General features: G+C 37.0%; 1 protein-coding gene across 5 annotated transcripts in view; it reads right to left on the bottom strand.

Annotated features, from left to right (window-relative positions):
- The window catches only part of RBPJ (recombination signal binding protein for immunoglobulin kappa J region), a 100,434-nt gene that overhangs the window by 63,390 nt on the left and 14,229 nt on the right, over positions 1 to 22,815 (bottom strand). Inside the window, exon 2 of one of the 5 annotated variants that reach the window (XM_039236655.1) lies at positions 1,689 to 1,872. The exons of the other annotated variants lie outside the window; for them this stretch is intronic. Coding sequence (XP_039092586.1) covers positions 1,689 to 1,705 — 17 coding nt within the window. The 5' untranslated portion in view covers positions 1,706 to 1,872. The remainder of the gene's footprint in view (positions 1 to 1,688; positions 1,873 to 22,815) is intronic. 5 annotated transcript variants of the gene reach the window in all.

Genomic DNA, 22,815 nt, shown 5'->3' with positions numbered 1-22,815 from the left:
AAAAAAATTATCACCACTGTTAGTCTAACAATGGCTTCCTACCCAGCACTGTGTGTATAATTTATTTCGATACATAGATATATAACCTATATATAGATACGTATATGTGCATATACACACATATATACACATATAAAATGCATTAACATAAATTATATAATTATATATACTTATGTTATTGTATTTTTAATATATAAACTTTTTTCCATATCATTTTTACAATATCTGTCAAAATAATAAACTAAGCATTAGATCTGAAACACAGGTCAGTTGGCACTAGAGTCTAAGCTTTTAACCACTAAGTTACAAACTTTTCCAAAGGGTACAGGAGTTCCCAACTCTGGTCTCTGCATCAAGAATCCTCTGTGGAGTTAAAACGATACAAACAGATGCCCAAGTACTACTGCCCAAAAAGAGATTTTTAAAGCTGAAGTAGCAAATATTGTAAAGAAATATATTTCATAAACAATGTATTGAATATCATCTCCAACCCATGTCGAAAAGATCTTTTTGGAGAGTAGATACTATTGAACTGAACGACTGCCTTGGTTAATAAGCAGCCAACTTTACCTCAAAACTTGATGAGATTGCTATCATTATAGGCTAGAATTTAACATAAAGCAGTTCTGTCCTATGTTTAATAACTAAATTCCACTTAGAATTTAACTGCTGACCTGTCAAAAGATCTTAACATAAGGTAGCCCAACTGATAAAAATTACAGACTGCGCTAGTGTATTTCTATTAAATTTACCTATCCATAATTTAAACTGTAACTTTCCCAACATATTTTCCTTCATTACCTAAAAGCTGAAGAATTCTGAACCCACTACAACATTAATAAACTCCACGTTCTTCCTGGGTTTATTCACTTCCACCATCCTTAAGCAAACATTTAGTAGGAAGCACACCATACAAAAGTAGGAGGTTTCCAAGGTTTCAAATAATTAAAAGTGGTTTTGACTACATCAGTCAAATAAAATGTTAAGAACACAAAAACCGTAACAATTTTTGATGGATAGGTGGGTAATATGAAGCCTAGAATTACCACTATTAGCAACCACAAATAACAGTGGGACTGCATGCCACAAACACGTGAATGATTAATTGCATTTATACATTAGAGAAGCAATAATAATCACTGTTCATAAGAAGTCACTCGTTTTCCTCTCAGGAAAAACTCTTTGTAAACGACAAAAACAAGCACAAACTATAAGTGGTCCAAGTAAGCAATATTTAGTTTAGTCAAATTAAGGCTGTAACTGAAGCGTTTATCCCACTATTTCCTGTTCAGGCCATGAAATGACAGCACTGCAGACAAACTAGTCTATGATGCAGACCATAGAGCTAATTACAGACTAATACATGAATGATACCTAAACTATCTGGCAAAAGAAATCACAGCCCATCACTATTAAAACCCAAGCAAAATATCTATCCCAGTGTCTTCTATAACCATATCCTAGGGTGTGTGGGGGGTGGGGTGGGGGGGAGTCCTTTATCAAGCTTATGATACATGGTTTTTTTTTTTTTAAACAACAACAAAAAAATACTATCACCATAAATCCATAACCATATCTGTAATCTAAATATTAAAATCTTTTAATATATGTGATAATTAAATATAGAATCATGAGAGAATTCATTCTATCCATGACCCTGGGGTCACTGGGAGATTTCTAAAGCATACCTTTTAATCCACGCCATGGTACTTCAAGAACATGTTAAGGTAAGTCACAGCTTGGAACACTTCGATGCACCTCAAAACACCTCAGCCAGTGTATCTGAATCATTCTCCTTTCCTTTTGAGATCATAATGGTTCCGGAAGAACTACAATGCTTCCATTTGAATGATAGTCTCATAATTTCAATGACTTAAAAACAAAAACAAAAAATAAGGACTTAAGTGTTGGTATGTGAAGCCACTGGTGCACTGTTAACTGCTGCCATGACTAAGAGAAACAAAGCTGCTGCTACTACTACGTAACACTGTCATTTTTAATGTGAACCCTCATTATGAAGGAGAAGGAATGCATGCTTAGTAGTTGGGGAGTAACAGCTTTGGCTTTATGGTGATCCATCAAAACCCCACAAAATCTCTTTGCCCCAATTGATTCTTCAGTTTTCAAGGAATGAAAATAACATTAAGACAGGTCTGAACACTTGGTAGGTGCCTCTGATTGACCAACTCTTCTACTCTGTGTTGAATGAGAGCTGGAAATACCCCACACAACCTGTATAAAAGGGAACTCATTAATGAGTACAGCAGAGGGTCCTGTCCCCCCTGATGCTAATATTGCTAACACTTTTTAATTCTATGGAAGTCATCTACGGAAGATGAAAAGAGCTCCAGTTTGTAAAGCTTCCTTTTATTAAGAGTATGCACGTGTCAATGAACAACAGATGGCTCACTATCAAGGGGAACTGCCGCTCTGTGACCGGCAGGCTTCTGTCCCTCTCTCCTCACTCCCACCCACCTTTCTCATATAAAAATACTCAAAACATTTCATTATTAAAATGATACAGGTTTATATTCCACATTTTAAATCTAAGAATTCACTCTACTTTTGCCTCAAGTTTGGCAATCTGTAACAGTTACCAGAAGGAAGACTCCAGCCACACAAAGAAAGCAAAACTAACTGACAATCAATATGCATTAGTCATAAAGCAATTAAAGTTACTTTAGGATGACTGATAAGGAAATTTTAAATAAAAGCAAGCCATAAAAAGGGCTTCCAAAGAAAAACAGTCCCTGGAAGAGGTCTGTTATGCTCTGGGTCTGTGGAACAGCTTATGTGAAGGTAAAAGACAAGAAAGGGAAAAAATGACAAAATTTCCTAGCCAGCACGAAAAAGTCTGTGCTAAGGAGAAAGTGGAACTATTTCCTGCTTGCAAAAGTGGATTCAACTGATGGAAACCTTTCAAAGTCCAATGTCAGAAAATTACATATTTTTGAGATTTATATTTATTGCAGGTTGTGGAGAATGCAGATTATAAAATACAGGTCAAAGCTTCAGAAAGTGGACAGTGGTGGCAGAATTGCACATAGGAAAAGAATGCTACCAGAGTAGGCAGGAAGAAACTAATGAACACAATCAAGGGACCTGGTCCAGTGAAATCACTATACCCACAGTCTTCTTTTTACACAGATTGTTTTACCACTCAGTGAAACCCCCTGACCCTTCTCACTTCACCTGAAGGCCTCTTAACGGGTCTATATATGTTACAACTCCCTGGAAGGGCACTCGCATTGCTTCCTACACTCTGCTCCTCCAAATAAATGCACCCTACACACAACTATTAGGTTGATATTCCTGAGGTACAGCTCCTTCCCTGCACATAAAAATTAATGTCAACTACTGGGAAATAAGGCAAAGTATAAATACATTAGATAAAAAAGAATAAAAGCCTATGTCTGAAGCACTTACTCATTGTGTCATTTCATTTTTAGAACCTTATTTTACAGAGGAGAAAATGGACATTCTGTGGTCGGATGACTGACCCAAGAAAGCAAGCAGTAAAAGAGCGAGGACTTAAATCTAGATCGAGCTACAATTTCAGCACTTCTCTGCTACAATACTGTTGCAGAATATTGCTGGGGAAAGGGATGGTCATGAGGCTAACATCGTTTGACATTATGCCAGCATAATGTGCACAGCACCTGCTGCTCTGCCATCCTGGTCTACCACTCCTGACACTGAGGAGCCGCCTCCGTCTACAGCGAGGAGATGGGGCTCAGAGATTATTTAAGCAATCTGCTACATCAACCTATCTTCCAGAATAATTCAGAAGAAATCAAGTCCAACGCTTATGTTTTTTTTTCAACCTGGCTGTTATAATAATTTAATTTTACAAAGCCTTCTTCATTCAAAACCCGCTCCACGTTTGTAAATGGGTCTGTAGCTATGGTTTAACACAAGACTATATACACATTTTATCATGTCATTAAGGATTAAAATCATATATACACACACACACACACAAATCAGAAACTCCATTTGATTCCTACAAATGAAATCTAATATTTTCATGAAATTACACACTTAAAGATCTTTTAAAGAGGGCTTGGAAATCACAGTAGTTATCAATATGAATTTTAGATGACCAAAGAAAAATGAGCAATGAAAAGTATTTTCCTTAAGAGGGTACACTGCTAGGGTGCCCGGCTGGCTCAGTCAGTAGAGCATGTGACTCTTGATTGCAGGGTCATGAGTTCAAGCCTCATGTTAAGTGTGGAGCCTACTTGGGGGGGCGGGGGGGAGAGGGTACACTGCCACATTTTCCCAAATGGGCCCTGTCTCATAAACTGCTACCAGTATTATCCTCATGGAAAGAGAGATTTATTAGCTGAGAGAGGGGAGGCCATTCAGTCAGTTTATCAGTAATTAAAAATACAAACAAAACAACCCCCCCCAAAAGTAGATGGACAGCTCCCTCCAATACTTCAAAACATCATTAAACTAAAAGAGAAACAAAAAGCACCGAGAAAAAACCCCCCAAGTACAGGAAAGGAAACTCCTAAGCAATTTCAAATCTGAATGGAAACCATGCATCCACACTACATTCCACAACTAACTGCAGAAGTGATCAACACCACTACTCCAGCCACTGTTTGGTAACCAATTAGATAACTCAAAGAAACCATTTTTTTACACTGCTGAAATAAAATCTTGCAGAATTACTACATTTTAAGAGTCAAGCTCTAACAATAAAAAAACTTAAAAGGTCTTTTTAAAAATATCTTCATCAGTAATAACACTAACCCTTCTGTATTTTACAAGTATTAATACACAAAACAGCAGATTATAATAGGAATGCCCATCAGAAATTCTGATGTGCAACTATATACTTTTTATTGTAAAATTAGTGTTTTTAATTTATTTTTTTAACTTTTTTTAATGTTTATTTATTTATGAGACAGAGAGAGACAGAGACAGAGTGCGAGCAGGGGAGGGGCAGAGAGAGAGGGAGACACAGAATCTGAAGCAGGCTCCAGGCTCTGAGGGGTCTGTCAGCACAGAGCCCGACGCAGGGCTCGAACCCATGAACCATGAGATTGTGACCTGAGCCAAAGTCAAACGCTTAACCGACTGAGCCACCCAGGTGCCCCAAAATTAGTGTGTTTTAATTAAAAACTCTATGCAACTGTCTACAAAATATTTCACACTTATAAGAGAGACAAATATATTTCCATGCCAGTTGCGAGAGTCTCCTTCACCATGCTATGTCCAATAGGGACGCTGTTGTCTTTATCTTTTTGAATCCATTATCTACCAAGGACCTGGAACAAACTAGGCACTAATAACCTAAGTATGTGAAAATGTCATATATGACATTTTGGATACATGATTAACAACAAAACAAAGAATGTTCCTGATGGAGGGGATGTCTGATATGCTCTAAAACATAGTAGGTATACAAGCATTTGAGTAAATGAAAGAAAATATTTGGGAAGGGCTTATACATACTGCAACGACAATATTAAGGACAACAGAGACTTTAAAAGATGATAGTCTGACACAGGACACCATTTATGACTACTGAATTTTGTTTTGTTTGCAACTACTGAATACAATGCTTATGAAGGTATATTAGCACTACTGCTAAAGCATAAACTTCAAAAACTTAGAAACAGATGCCAGTACCTTCAAATATTTAGGCTTTTATAAACAGCTTCACATAGTAATCTGAAATGACAATAATGAACACATTCTGATGTTCACTGCAATATTACTTCCTAAGAAAGGAATGCGAATTCCTTTCCAACAACACAGCAATAGTTAAATTATGGCATATCCACACAATGGAAATAACAGTTGATAATACTGAAATTTATAACATGGTAATAGGCTAATTATGTATGGTTACTTAATTATATATGGTGTTTTTCCACATTATATATGTTTTATATATTTATATTTTATAACAAATGTAGAAAATTATAAATACAACATTTATAAGTATCTAAATATCAAGAACCATTTCAGACATACCTCTGGCACTTATCACAGTGTCAGAGAGGCATCTTCACACACAGGTGACAAGAAAGCCTGGTGGTCAGAAGAGTCGGCTCTGAAGAAAAGACAGCCTGGGTCTGAATTTGAACCCCAGATCCACAACTTACAGGCTATGCAACTTCAAGCAAGTTAATCACTAGGCACCTGAGCTTTTCCTTTCGAAAAATTGGCATGAAAATACCAGTTGTATAATTGAAGAAAAAAATATAATACGTGGAAAAAAGCGCTTTCAAATGGTATCTGGCACATAGCACTGCCTAAATGAATAGGAGACAGGATGATAAAGAGAAGCAGTGGATTCTCAAATACCTGAATAAATGAATGGATACTATCTTTAAAATACAGATAGAAATGCTAAGAGCATACATAAATATGAAGTAAGAGTTTTCCAAACTTTGTTTACCATCACCAAAAGTAGGTTTTTATACATACTCAGGAAGATTAACCTGATACACACTCAGGTAGATTATCGTATCCTATTCTGTCATGATTTAATTTAAATGCTAGTTGTAACCCAATAAATCAATTTCATGACAACTAGAAGGTCACTTTCTAAATCACAGACTCTTAATTCTCCTTTATTTTTGTCCTTCAACTTTATGTTTCTAAATAAGGGGCAAGAAAATTTACCCATTAAATCAAGAATCTAAGGTCAGAAAATACTCCAAAAAGTCTTTAATCTGTCACATATTTTGTTTACTTCTTTTTTAAAATTCTATTCTTTACTCTTAAATGACCAGAAATCTCAACAGAAAAATTTAAGAGATCATTAAAAGGTGATACAGAAATTTGCCAGCTTTTAACATACCTAGGTAGACTCCTGAAGAAATTAAGTTTGGGCAAGAAAAGAACACAAAATTAAGAAAAGTGTGAAAGAATACAGGTGTCTGGGTTTGGTGTTTAGCTGGGCAACTGCATTCCCGCAGGGTCTTTTCCTGCTCCACCCTCCTGCTTTCTCCTACCCATACAAATAATGTGTGTTCTAGCCACAGTGGGACTTACAGATTTCTCAGAACACATCACGGTGTTTCAGATCTCTGGACCTCTGCACATGACCCCCAAAGTGCAAGGGCAGTACGTAAAACAGACTTTAACATCACATGACAATGTAAGAATAAAGGAGAGTCTGGATGGCTCAGAGTGTTCAGCGTTCCAACTCTTGATTTCAGCTCAGGTCATGATCTCAGGATTATGAGATCGAGCCCCACATTGGGCTCTGTGCTGACAGTGTGGAGCCTGCTTGGGATTCTCTTTCCCTCTTTCTCTGCCCCTCCCTGACTCGTGTGTTCTAAATAAATAAACATTTAAAAAAAAAAAAAAGAATAAAGGAGAGAGAAAAAAGAAATGTGAGACCAGAAATGAAAAACAAGTTTTTTAAATGTTTTCGGTACCTACAACATATGACATACTGAGCCAAGTTGGTATTTTTACATAAATGGAATTGATGAAGCTAAGTCTTTTAAATTACGCAATATAATTTACAGGATGTGTTCTATAGACACTTGAATTTTTTTTTTTAATTTTTTTTTTTTTTAATGTTTTATTTATTTCTAGGAGAGAGAGGGAGAGACAGCATGAGCAGGGGAGGGTCAGAGAGAGAGGGAGTCACAGACTGAAACAGGCTCCAGGCTCTGAGCTGGCAGTCAGCACAGAGCCCGATGCGGGGCTTGAACCCACGAGCCGCGAGATCATGACCTAAGCGAAAGTCGGACGCTTAACCGACTAAGCCACCCAGGCGCCCCAATAGACACTTGAATTTTAAACAGTTTCTGTCAACCAACTCTTGGAAACAATCGTGTCACATAATGACAGAAAATTAACCACTGCTATTATCAAAAGTATGAAAACCACACATTCTAGGAATTTCAACCGTAGTTTTTGCCAGTGCTAATGACAATTTTAAACCTAAAGTTAAACCTTACTTTGAATAATTTTCAAAGAATCTCTCCAAGAATCATAAACTATTCTGATTCCCGTCCTGATAATAAAATTGTAATTCCTTTTCCAATTAGGGATAAGGGGACATCAGAACCTATAGCTAGGTGGCTAAACTCAGGATCAACAAGGCTCAATAACTAAAAGACATTGTAATATAGCAATTTTGGAAAATGGACTATTCAACTAATTTTACTTTTGAGGAACTCCCAACTGGGAAAACTTTTTTCCTAAAATGTATATCCTAATAATCTTCAGTAACATAGATAAAAACTTCCATCAAAGTGCCTGAGGCTGCTGCTACTCTTATAATAGTAAACACTCAGGGTTCAAAAAATATGCCTCCATATTTTTGCTAGAATTCTAGATGACAGAGTACACACACACACACACACACACACACACACACACACCTCTATCCTTTTTCAAATGGATTGGTGTTAGCAAATTGTTACCTGTCCCCAAGACCAAAGCTGGGGCGGCGGGGGGGGGGATGGAGAGGGACATGAAAAAATAATAGTTCAAAAGTGCTGAGTAAAGGATGCTAGGAAAGCAAAAGTAGTGGTGGTAGTAGTAAAGTAAATCAGCTCATAAACACAATGATACACTTATTCAGAACAAGCAAATCAACAGAAGCTTCCTTCCATTCTAGGACTTGGGAGGAAACTAAGAAGTGCTAAAGAGCCTGAATCAAATTTACCTCTACTTTCTTTGTACTTTTTATGTATATTTATAAAAGTGTTTATGGGTGTACTGAGTTTCTATTATCTCCTTCAGCTGAGTTGCTTAGGTCTCTTTTTGTTTACAATAAAATGCAAATTTTGGTAACTTGAAAAGAGCACATTGTCATGAGTGATACAAGAACGTGTAATCAAGTTCTGCATGTCGAGTCAGAAGTCACAGATTGGACACTGAACATGTACTGTCTCACCAATCACAATCTCTCTGTGATTAATACCAGCACAAAACTGCAGTAGTTACATATGAAAGCATCTAAAAAACACTGCCTGCCTGAGGAGACATAAACATTTACTGACTTTGGAAGCACAATTTGGGAATCAGTTACAATGTCTGCCAATGCCACAATTCTAGAATCAAAATAAAACACTTTCCTAGTAATGTTTTAATTTAATGTTCAAGAAGTACTTATGATTTAAGTTTGAAAAAATTTTCACACTTAATGTTTATTCCAATTATGCAGACGATGATCCAGTCTGTGGCTCTAATTCATTCCTTCAAGCATTCTCTCTTTTCTCTTGACAAACTCATTAGATCAACAACTTTTTGAACTACAACGTGGCAGCCCTTTCTAAGCACTAAGGATACTTCAGTACACAAATCACACCAAAATCCTTGGTAGCACAGAGTTAACACTGTAATTAAGAATTCCGTATGGTGGTAAATGCTATGGAGAGAAAGAGAAGGAAAGGACAAGGAATACAGGATACGGGGTGCAATTTTAAATAAACCCTCACTAAGGTCGTATTTGAGCAAAGACCTGAAGGAGGTGATGAAAGTGGCAGGTCCAGGGCCCCTGATGCAGGAGACCAGGGTGGCTAGAACGCAGAGACTGCAGGACCATAGATCTGAGGAGACGCTGTGTGAGTTTGAGTGGGTGGGGTGTGCATGCACACGTTCTTGGGGCTACCATGGGTCACAAAGACCTCAGCTTTTTATTCTAAATTCTGAGTCGAGGATGATTAAGATCTAAGCCAAGGAAGATCAGCATAAGCCTGGCTAGTGAGCAGAGAATCTAGATGGCAAGACTTAAGGGAAGAAGAAGCAGAGACAAATTAGGTAGAAACTGGAACTATGTAGGTAAAGACCACGGAGCCTGACACCAGGGTGGAAGTGGCGGAAATGTCACACATGACGGAAACTATGGGCATACTTTACAACTTTTTAGAGGAAAGAGAGAATGCATCCATGTGTGTGCAGGAGAGGGGCAGGGGGATGGGGAAGGAGGGTGTGGGGGGGGGGGCAGAGAGAGAGAAAGAATATCTTAAGCAGGCTCCACACGGGGCTTGATCTCATGATCCTGTGATCCTGGCCTGAGGCTCATCAACCAACTGAGCCACCCAGGTACCCCTGGGCGTATTTTAAAGACAAAACTAACAACATCGGCTGACACACTGCATGGTGGAGTTAGAGGAAAAAAGGAAGAGGCAATGGCGACTCCAAGGTCTCTTCTAGCCTAAAAAACCCAAAGGATGAAGTTACCATAAGGGAGGTTTCAGCAGTCTTGATTTGGACATACATAAACTGGATATGCTCAGATATTCTAATAGAGTTTATTACAGTTTATCAGAACTTTCTGCCAAGGGTAGGAGATGTGACACGTCAAGTTAGTTCTTTCTTGCAGTTGGATTTAAAAAAAAACTGATGAGGTCAGAGTATTCTTTATTAGACAAGTGTTCTGATAATCTTAGTATTTTAATTACGCATCCTGTGCCATCTGCAAATGTCAGTATTAAATAAAAGATGTGGTTAAGAATATTTAAGAAAATGTCTAATAACAGACTAATTTAAGGGAGATAATCCATAGTTAAACACTGTAGAGGTCAAACAATAAAGGTAACTTCAGCTAAGAACAGCAACCTATTACCTGATGCTCTCCAGCTACTAAAGTGCCTCAAACCACAGATGAGAAACAAATAAGTTTAATGGACCACTTTACAGAGTGCTTTCTAAATGTTAAGCATCTCATTTAAATTACCAATTACCTTCCATTAGCTTACCTTTTACAGTGAAACTGAAGGAAATTATTAAAACTAAGGAGCTGTCCTCTAACTTTAGCCATCATAGGAAGAACTAGCTTAAGTCTTCAGAGATTCTTTTTAATCTGTTGTTTTAATTTTCCATTTACCATCTTCGTCTATATTTTGTATTCCCTTCATGCTTTTCAATTTTACAATGCCAAATGTTTTCCAAGTCTGACATAGAACAATATGTGTGGGTATATGTTTTCATAGAAAAGGAACATCAAGGAAAAACATATGTGAATGAGTTCCAAAACAACTCGTTTTCCTAAAATGGAACTGCATTGAAATGTATTAATGAAAGTTGTAATTCAGATGGCGGGCCTATAATTACAACTCTGCCAGAAAGCACTGGACTACAGAGAACAAGGAAAGTGAATATATGTTTTCTAGAGAGCAGTGAATAAAAAGAACAAAGAATCTCCCTCATACACTTATTCTCACCTCTCTGTGCTCATCGTAATTTCAATTAGAAGATTATTATGACAGAATAATCAAGATTCTGGAGACATTTTCACAATTAGCAGGTAACACCTTCCTGATGGCAACTCATTCACCTCTATTCTATGAAACCCGTGTCACTTAGGTCATTTCATCAGATGCAGGAACTATTTTATTTCATCTACTTAATAATTCAAAATTCTTTCAAATATAGCTCTTCAGTTAAGCAGGCTATAACATCTATCACAACACCTTCTCTCTGTTTTGGGCACTTCAAAGTGTACAAAATTTTGTACATACTGCCTAATCCTCACAATTTTCCAATAACGATACTAAAAGCCTGAGGTCCTCGAAAGCCAGTTTATGCTATACCGTGGATCATCACGGCATCTAACCACTGGTAGGATCAACATTTTGGGTTATTTTTTCAGTAGCCATGATATATGCGAGTTGTACAAAGTGAGATCTTTTGTAATCATCCTTGTGGCAACAAACACTATCTTCTAATAGTGGATCTACACAAGAGTACCATGGTTGTACAGTTTTATCAAATTCAATTTTACTGTATTCACACTCTAATAAAACAAATAAGTCCTCCCCCCTCCCCCCAAAAAACCCAACAAAAACAACCCAAGTGTCCACTGGCAGATGGATAGATTTTTTAAATGTACATGCACACAGTGGAATACTATTTTGCCATAAAAAGGAAAGAAATTCTGACGCATGCTATAAAATGGATGCTAAAAGACATTATCCTAAGTGAAATAAACCAGTCACAGAAGTACAAATACTGTATGACTCTACTTATAGGAGGGACTTGAAGCAGTCAAATTCATAGAGACAAAAAAGCTGAATCACGATTATGAATTTACTTACCCGGGCTCAGGGTAGGGTGGAATGGACACTTAAATGTTTAATGGGTTCAATTCGGGAAGATGAAAGCTCTGGAGATAGATGGTGGTAACAGCTATACAACAGTATGAATGTACTTCATAACAGTGAACTATACATTTAAGAATGGTTAAAACCTCAAATTTTAGGTTTTGTAAATTTTATGTATATTTTACCACAATTAAAAAGCCTGAACACACCTTACAGAAATGTATCAGTGGATAGTAACTTATCTTATTCCTTATATTTTAATAAAAATTTCCCTTATTTTCTCAAACCCAGGTTTTTCCCAAACCGATTTCTCTATTTTTGTTATCTTCATAAAAGGTGCCACCTATGCACTCAGAGAGCTACAACATTCAATCTTTTACCTTCTCATCCTAAGCCACTAATACTTAACACACTGATTTTAAATCTGTACCACTGCTTGAATCTGATTTCTTCCTCTCATTTCTAATGCTGCAGTCTTCATTATAGCATATGATCACTGTAACAGCCTCATAGCCAATCTTCCATCCGTAAAACCTAGACTTCACAGTTCCTGCTCTTAAAATACAGCTCATATGAAAACCTTTTGAAAGGGTTCCATTGTCTACTCAAGTTTAAAGTTCTGAAAATGCTTTGTTGGGGCGCCTGGGTGGTTCAATCGGTTAAGCGTCCGACTTCAGCTCAGGTCAGGATCTCGCGGTTTGTGAGTTCCAGCCCTGCGTTGGGGCTCTGTGCTGACAGCTCAGAGCCTGAAGCCTCCTTCAGATTCTGTCTCCTCTCTCTGCCCGTCCCATGCTCATGCTCTCTGGCTCTCAATAATAAATAAAAACATTAAAAATTTTTTTTTAAATAAAAATACTGTTATTTGGTCCAGCCCGCCTTTCCGGACTCATCTTCCACAAGCCCTTCTTATTTCCTATATTCTACATCAGATTCTCTACTCCGTTTCCTCACCATACCCACTAGGCTCTCCTGCCTCCCTGCTTTTACTCATGCTTCTTTCTCTGTGCAGAATCCCCTTTGTTTCCATTCCCATTGAAATTTATTCACCAACTTTCATATACGGCTATATATATGGGTGTAAGTAAGCTTTTGGAGAACAATTTGGCAGCATCTATCAAAACTATAAATGTGTATGTATCCTTGCAATTCCAATTGTAAGTATGTCCTACAAAAATATCCATGCATATGTGCCACACAAAGATATTTACTACAGTGTTGTTCCTCAAAGAGAAATCTAGTTGTACACCAAACGGGAAGTGGCTAAATAAATTCCATTACACCTATACTGTGGATATGGACTACCACACAGTTTTAAAAAAGGAGTGAAGTAATCCTAAATACATGGCCAAAAACTCAAGAATTACCATTACATTTTAAAAATAAACATAAGATATGACTATGAGTCCATCTGCCCAGAAGAAAACCAAAACTGTATGTGTGTACAGTAAACGTGTTAAGTACACAGAAAATTGTCTGGAATATATCCCAAATTTTTAACAGTGGTTACCTCCGAGGAAGGGAGCAGAAGTGGAGACTTCTAAACCATCATAGTAATGGTATAGGAATATATTCTTGTATTAACTGTGTAACATTGCAGTAGGTTACAAACAAACAGGAAGAGCCTACAGACCGGTCAGACAGACTCTCCTGATCTCTCTGGCCTGATTTAGTTCCTACTCTATTTAGGAATGATACTGAACCTAACTGAGTGGCAGTGGCCATATGGAAAAGCACAGGCAGCCTATCTTGGCACAGATTTGCCTTGGCACTCACACTGGTCAGTACTACACTCAGGTTCAGCTATAGCAGAGCTGAGAAAACAGCATTCTCACTAGGCCACTACTCAGGCTGACCTTTCACTTGACTTTCTATTTTCTTCCATTCAAAGGAATGTGTGTAAACACTGGCACTCCTGGCTTTTGAATCTTTATCTGTCTCCAAAGAGAATCACATCCCTACTGGGAAGGGCAGAGGACAGAGTCAGTACATACATAGTCCTGAACAAAATCTCCTGCCTCCAGATTTCCAAAACTCATCTTCCTCTAGCATAATTTAGAAGTTTAAAAAGAGGAGAACGAAGAAATCCTTCCTGAAGCTTTGCTAAAACCCCCAGTCTGAATGAATTTCTTTTCCTGTACCTCCAGGTTCCTTGTGAAACGTGTCTATTATAGGAGCAAAGTATTCTCCTTGCACCCTACAGTCATGAGCAATGATAGATTCTGCACTACAGCCCAAACTACTGAGGACTAAACTTTCTTAACTCATCTTTTACAAAACTTAGGGTGTTCAAAATTCTTGCCTTCTGCCAGGTTTTCAAGAAATGACCGTGAATAAAATTTGTTGAAAATATTTCACTGCATGATTCCAAACAGTTCACAGACGGGATATTTTTAACTTCAGAAATAAAAATGTCAATAGGCAATATCAATTCAAAAGAGACTCAATGATAAGTTTTAAATGGAGTTCTATTCCAACTCTATATTGGAAGAGAATATAATCCTCAAAAACCACTACATGTCATAGGCAAAAATATAAAACTTTCAATGGCATTTAAATGGAAAAAAGGTTTGTCCCTATTGTAAGCTAAGCGGAAAACTCTGTTTGTAACCCCTTCACATCATAGGAGCCTAAATATAATCACAGCTTCTGCATACTCTGACCATTTCATCAGTTTCCTAGGCAAATCTTTGCCAAAAAATGAAAATACAAATCTCATTTACTATATTTTATACATTCCCTTTCCTTGTGACCCACATTTGATAAAAACATAATCTGTGTCTTCTTGTATTTTAATAAATAAAACTGATAAAAATGTAAAAATTATTGAAAATGTTAAAACTTGCTGAAAATACTCCTTGGTAGTGGTATATGTTATATCATATATATATGACATATATGTATGTCTGAATAATATTCTGAATTATATCAGCTAAAATTTAAACTTAGTGTGTAAAAAAGATTGTCTTGTATTATCTCATTTACTTAATACCAACTCTATAGGTAGTATAACAATTCTATTTTATAAATACAGAAATTGAGGCTTCAGGAAATCAAGTAACTTGCAGAAAGTGACATTTAAATGGCAGAGCCAGAATTCAAAGCTTGGTCTGATTCCAAAACTAACACTCACCTGCCATTCACTCTATGCAATTTTATAAATCCAACCAAACAAATATAGTCTGTTCTGCTACAATGTATCTTCCTTTGCTGTGAATTACTTCTGAGGCTGGTATCAAAGGAAGTCATATTGGCATAACATGATTTTTCCTAGCACATTAATGTTTTAAGGCAACTGGAACAAGCTTTTTCAAAATTAGAGACAAAACCTTAGTGAAAAATGAGTATTTTAAGAAAAAAACCTCGAAAATCTAAAAGAATACTTTTCTTTCTTATAAATAGTGTTTGATTTAGCAGTTTCAGGAATTGTTACTCTTTCTGCTAAATTAACCTATTTAGCAAAGCTGCCGGTGCAGATGAAGAAGCTGCAAAAAATAAATAAATAAATAAATAAATGCCCACCTGTGTTCAAACAACGGATTGATGAAGAAGGCTACACACCTTGCATTCGATTTGTAATTTTAATGAAGAGTCTTTTGGAAGCAATGCCCTTCCAGAACCTACAACCCCTACAACAGGGAGGAGGCTAGAGCTCAGGGTTTAAGACTCCAAAGATTGGTGGTAATACAAGGTACACAAATGCTAGTCTTTTCTTTTATATTAGAATTCCTACTGGTTTTAGTTAGCACTCACGAGCAGAGTTCCATGGATTTTTAGTAGTCTGCCCCATCCATCCATTTTGCCCCAAAAAGCTTTATTACTTTCATTGCATGATTTTGCAGTCCTCAAGGTTTGTCAAAATATATAGGGCATCATGGCAGAAACTCCTGTATGCACTGGACAAAACAATTCCTATGAACCTTCTGCATATATGAATTTACTAAAACGCCACGGAGAGTTATTTTTTGGTTTTGGCTTTTAAATGCTGTAAGGTCAACTCCAATCCTACAGACAAAATGGATGTGTTAAAATTGCTACGTTAGGACAAAAATGAAGAAATACAGATTAATGCTACTTTGAATTTAAAACAATTTAAATGACTTTTTACTGATCTTCAATCAAAGATAAGCAGTATCAGTATCATAAACAATATCAACTCATTGTGACCCCGAAATAGACATGCAACACACACACACACACACACACACACACACACACACACTTCCCTTCTTAACTAAAAGCTGTTATTATAGTGTCCCTACTGAACAATCCATGGTATGACCTAAGATAGCAGGTTCCATCTAGCATATACGTAATTCCAAACATACAAACATACCATCAAACCAGAAAGCTCATAGAAAAAGATAAAAGTCTGTATAGAAAAGAGGCTACATAAAGAAGTTACTTTGAGAAACACAGTTGCCTTGAATCAATTGTTTATAACAGAACATTCTCAAAAAATAAATAAAAAATAAAAAATTTCAAGTGATGCCTGGAGACCTAAGTATGTGGTTAAACGGGCTCTGGTACCAATTCCAACATGGGGAGGGTATTTCCCACACCAACAAACAATTCTCTAGTTACCAGCAGGATGTCCTACGATTCAGCTCAATTCTGACACTACCTGGAGACAGATCCTCCAAGTGAAGAGTTCAGTCCTAACTCCCCCACCCGCACTTCAGATGCTAGTTGCAAGCCAAGTTTATTACCTGTGCTTCTGACAGACCAGCTATAGATTGGAGTTTCCAAGGATCTTCTTGGGTTTGATTAATTTGCAAGTTCAGCTCACAGAACTGAGGGAAACATTTTACTTACTAGATTTCCAGTTTATTATATGAGGGTATAACTAAGGAGATGCCCAGTGGAAGAGATGCACAGGGCAAGGTATGGAGAAAGGCACAGGGCTTCCATGCCCTTTCTGGGCATACACTCCCCTCCCAAGTAAACAACTCCAAGTGTTCGCCAACCTGGAAGTTCTCTGAACCCTGTCCTTTTGGGTTTTAGTGGAGGCTTTATTACAAAATCATGATTTATTAAATCACTGGCCTTTGGTAATTGGTTCAACCTACAGAGGTGGTGGGGAGGGGTGGGGAATGAAAGTTCCATCTCTCTAATCACAAGGTTGGCTCCCCTCGCAACCAGCCCCCATCCTAAGGGGCTTTCCAAAAGTCCTATCATTAACATAAGAAGAGAAACCCTTATTACTCCACATCTCTTAGGAAATCCCAAGGGTTTTAGCAGCTGTGAACTGTGTACTGTGGATGAAGACCTATATGAAAAAGACAGTGTGGTCATCTGAATGACAAATACATATTTCTTATAAATCACAATATCCCTGTGGTCAAATATTTGTCTTTTTCGCACTGATCTTAACATTAGGCCTTCACACTGTCCTATTTCCCTATTTCTGTCTGAATAGTCTTAGTATTTGTTTTCCCTATGTCAGAAATTATATATTAATCTGTATAATGGCACTATATTTTTGTTAAATCAACAGCATTAGGAGAAAAGCTATGCACCTTAATAAAGCAAAAATTTTCAAGTAATTAGTTAGGCAATCCAAAATTAATGTATAAAACATGAGAACTCCTATAAAGTTCCTCTCCTTTATAATTACATTTGGCTCAGTCAAATAAATTTGTTCATCTTCCTTAACTATCAATTTAGAGTAAAAAATATTTCTTACCAAAAGGTGGCCTGACATTTCTTATTCTGTCATCATGCAAATCCAGATGCCACACTCTTTCACTAAAACTATCTTTTAGTATGATTTTTTTTTTTAAGTAAACTCGAACTCAGGACCCCAAGATCAAGAGTCACAAGCTTAGGGTGCCTGGGTAGCATCGTGCTGCTGTCAGCACAGAATTCACTTCGGATCCTCTCTTCCCCACCCCCCTCTACCCCTTCCCCTATTTATATGCACTCTCACTCTCCCTCTCTCTCAAAAATAAATTTTTAAAAAAATTTAATTACATAGTATGAGAAATTTGCCATATAGTTGGTAGTATAGATGCCTCAGTTTAGTCTTTGCTGACTTTTTAATGAAATGCAAAAAATTTTTAAATGTATCTATGTGAAATATTCTCAACTGCAAATATTTACTGAGTGTCTTTTACATAACAAGCACTCTTTCAGGTGAAAGTGATAGAGCATTGAACAAAAAGACAAGGTATCCTCAGGAGGAAGCTTTTTTGCGTTCTTTAATAAAAGCATTTTACAAAAAAATCAGTGAGAGCATTATCTGCTATGAATGTAGCTGCTTTAACCATCATAAAAGATTCCTGTAAAAAGCTTACTGAAATCCTATCACACAAGAACTCATTTTATCTTTCATTAGCAAGCGATGAAAAGGATGACAGAAAGGCACAAAGTACTACCAGATGCTATGGATGTGGCTAGTTTTATAAAACACTGTATCTTCATGAGATAAGGAGTAACCATGAAAATCTCTTGTACCACATAGAGGTTTGCCCTTTATCTAGTGACAAAGCACTTAAAATGGTTGTGAATCTTGACAGTTACTCGTTTTTCTTACACAAAAGTGTCCCAAAATTGATTACTTTTCCTGTGAAGACAAGCAGCTTCCTGTACATTGCTATCTAGAGGTTATTTTTGTAAAATTAAAAAGACTTAGGGTAAACAATGGCTTTTCAGCTAAGAAAAATCACTGGATTTGTATAGAAATAAAATGAACTTGAATCTAGCCATTTGAATGACTCACAAAAAATTAACCAACACTTTAAAAAAAGAGTTTTCCCCACTCTATTAAAGTATCTTTAAAACTCTGCTTCATTTTTATCACAATCACAAAAAATTTTATCACAATATTTTTCAACATTTCAAATTTCTGTACATATTTTGATGTGTTTATTATTAAAATACAACATTTCACTGTAATTGATTAATATATCATCATATATACTGTGGTACATGTTAACTTTCTATGGATACAGGTGAGCGGTCAGAAGTCTATAAACTATGGCACAGTACAAACCAAACCACTGCACGTGTCACACAGTTTTTGCAGTACATGGATAAAGACCCCAAGACATGCAACCTTCTTTGGCTTCACAGGAAATTAACTAAATCCACCACTTCAGTTAATCAGAGAGACACCAAGCAAAAAATATTTAAAAACCAAGCAATAACACCACTCCTTCAGGAGAAAAAGAATCTCAATCTTAAAATGAGATAGTCCATGTGAAAAGACTGAGAAGTTAACCGAATCGAATTCACAAATGTCCTCACAGTCACAGCATTACTGAATGTGTGTCCACCTCCCCAACAAAACCCCTTGTAAAAAGCACCAACAGAGTTTTCAACCAAAGTTTCATCCCCTTCCCTTTCTGTGCTCTTTCTAATCATCATGTAAACAAGTCAAGCGTATTTCACTTTACACTTAGCCAAAAGGCCGAGAAGCAAGCCTGTTTCACTTTAAAAATCTCCATCACAACACACATAGCTCCACTCCCACCAAGTTCACAGCCATGGCTCCGATAGAGTTGTCTCCACGTCTTCCCCCATGACAAACCACATTACAGTTTCCACCACTTCACTGAAACTGTTTGGCCAAGGTCTTCGAAGTCTTAACCCTGGTGCACATTTGGATTTATAGCATTTGTCCTCTTTCCAACATCTGACACAACTGACTCTTTTCCCTCCTTCTAAAAGTACTCTTTTCATTTTTGTGACACTACTCTGCCCAGGTTTTTGTCCTACCTCTTTTGTTAATAGTTACTTTTCACTGGTTTCCACATCTCTACCGATTCCTTAAACGTGGCTGCTCACCAGCAGTTCGTCCCTGCTTAACTCCAACTCTGCCAAGGGAGGTTTTGCCCACTCCCATGGTTATAATTACCATCTAACAGTCTTCAGGTATGTATTTCCAACCTTGACCTCTCTCCTGAGCTCCAGGAACCACAGACATAACACATATACATAACTGGCCACCAGATGTCTTCATCTAGCTCTCTTACAAGGGCCTCAAATTCAACACACTCAAACCCAGAAACTTCTTTCTCCCCACCCCCCACCACTAACTCAACTCCTCTACTCTGCCATGTATCTCCATGCCATCTTATCTCAACAAATGGCACCACCACCCTGCCCCTGACAAGAGTAAAGCATCAGAACTTTTTTCCTTGACAAATTTTTGGTAGCTAAAAGTTGAGATCTATCTACCATAACTCTATTTACTCTTACTACTTGCCCTGACCAGTTATATTAAAGATGGAAAGCCCAGCCCTATCTTTCTAAAAGGCAACCTGTCCTCACATATCTCCAAAATGTCACTGGCTTTCAGATGCCATTAAGAAATGACTTCAAAACAAACATTTATTGCTATTGAGTAAATATAGCCTACAAATGCAAAGTTCTTAGAATCATAACTGACTGTGGTTTTGAAATTTCAGGAGCATAAGCATACATGCAAATTTCCAATACACGTGTGCACATGTTTTCAAATTTCGAAAAGAAAACAGACATGTTAAAAAAGGGTAAGATAATCCTATTAGTAACAAGTAAAATCGCCACAAAAGCCTCACATTAGAGCTGCAAAAAGATGTGATTTTGTAATTGTAAGCCCCTGCATCATTGTATTCTCGGGAAATCTTCCTCGTACACAATGGAAACCTATCCTTAATCCTAACACAAATTACCAATGCCTCAAAGCACTGGATGAGCTGATCGTCTGACTAGACAGAAATGAAAACAGCACACTGATGTCAGAGCTAATGAAAGTCAAAAAGTGGAAGAGGCAGCTACCGAGCCCCTGACAGGGCATTACAAGCCACTACTGATTGCTCCAACACGAACAGATTACCTTCCCCAGGAGCATGGGAACTATATACACTTCCAACTTCAACAAGTTCTCAAATTCACTAAGTCACTTTATCATCTACATCATATTCTATTACCAGGTGTGATCTTTCAAAAGGTGTGATTAGGATATCATCCAACATAAACATGAACCTCAGGAGGCAGTGTTGGGGACTAGTACTAGGAAAGCCATCTGTTCGACAGAAAGAGTATTTCTACTTCCCCAGTGATTACAGCTATCAATGACAACTGTGAAATCCCAAGAGAAGACATTTTAACTGCCTTAAAACTAATTATTCATATAAACTGGCCAAGAAATTAAATGTTACACAAAGGGCTCTCTAACCCCCTAATATGTTTGGGCTAATTATTCCACTGTTAGTCTACATCTGCTCTGCTAAAACTTGGTTATGAATCAGAGGTAACTCACTAAGAATGTTTTCATATCTAAAAGTGACTACAGATAATAACTACAATTCACAAAAATTGTTATTTTTTTTAATGTGCATACAATTCTCTTGAAAACATGTCCCACACAATAATGGAAGAGATTACTATCAAAGTTTAAAATGTATTACTAGGAGTAACGAGCCTAAATTTAACAAAAATGTTAATTTTAACAATATGTTTTTTTCCTATCTTCAATACTCAGTAATTTATAACCAAGAAGCATGTTAAATACTGTCTATAAAAACAAAGGTTATCTGGGGTGCGTGGGTAGCTCAGTCAGTTAAGCATCCATCTTTGGCTCAGCACATGACCTCAAGTTTCGTGGGTTAGAGCCCCGCGTAGGGCTCTGTACTGACAGTGCAGAGCCTGTTCAGATTCCCCTGTCTCTCCGCTCTCTCCCCCTCCCTCACTGGTGCGCGCACTCACGTGTTCTCTCTTGCTCCTGCTTGTGCTCGCTCGCTCTCTCTCTCTCTCTCTCTCTCAAAAATAAACATTTTTTAAAAAGTAAAGTCAATCTATTATGATGATTTAAATATATAAATACAAACATCTGCAATTCTATGTTCTAAGATATTCAGAAATGCTGGCCATAATCCCGTATATACAGCGGTGGGGTTTTTTGGCCACAGATCCTCATTTGTTCCAACTATTACTTTTCGACCCTTCCTTTAAAAAAAAAACAAAAACAAACATTTTCTAGAATTCTTTTGACAAATATATCTTCTAGATATTTTGATAGAAAAAAAAAACACAGCTCCTTTTTATTTCTTGTAGCTCAGCTCTAGATGTGATATATAATATCTTGGAGTAAAACTACTGTTAGTAACTTAGAGGTAACTATTTGAACCTGTTCAATAACATGTTAAAACAATATTTTTTTATTTCATTTTTGAAATAAAAATGAATAGATGCACTGTGCCTAAAACTACTGACATGCATGAACTAATCATACCAAATAGAAAACACTTAGTTCCAAACAACCTAACACTTAATAGTTTTAGACCATGGACACAGGTTAAGTATCATTCACAAGCGCTATTATACACAGTAGTTGCTGAGAGCAAAAATATTTGATAACAGAAACTATGTCCATACAATATCTTAATACTACAATTTGCCTTTACCTATATTCAAATTATACATATAGACAAAGAATCAAAGAGGTCAAGCAAAATATTCCCAATTCCTTCAGTCATAAGAAAGAGCAGTAGCAGAAATGACTGCTCCAAAGATTAGCAGAACAGAAACACTTTCTCAGTTTGTACTATCCTAACTCACCCACCCCCCCAACACATTTACCCTTAGGGATTCACAAATAACAAACACAGAATTCATTTCAACTGTGGCTACAATTTGTAAGCAGCCTTTCATTGCTCCATAAAGGCTCATCATTGTCGATGCTCATCACTTTTTAAGCCACATCCACAGCTGTGGACTTAGAAAAACAACATTTGCATCAAAAACTTTAAAATTACATTTATAAAAGTTTGACATAAAACAAAATTAAAAGTACTCCAGT

Source organism: Hyaena hyaena, unplaced genomic scaffold (assembly GCF_003009895.1).
Source record: "Hyaena hyaena isolate Hyena2069 unplaced genomic scaffold, ASM300989v1 scaffold_114, whole genome shotgun sequence".
Lineage (NCBI taxonomy): Eukaryota > Metazoa > Chordata > Mammalia > Carnivora > Hyaenidae > Hyaena > Hyaena hyaena.
The sequence above is the reverse complement of the archived record's forward strand: the minus strand, read 5'-3'. Positions and strand labels throughout refer to the sequence as shown.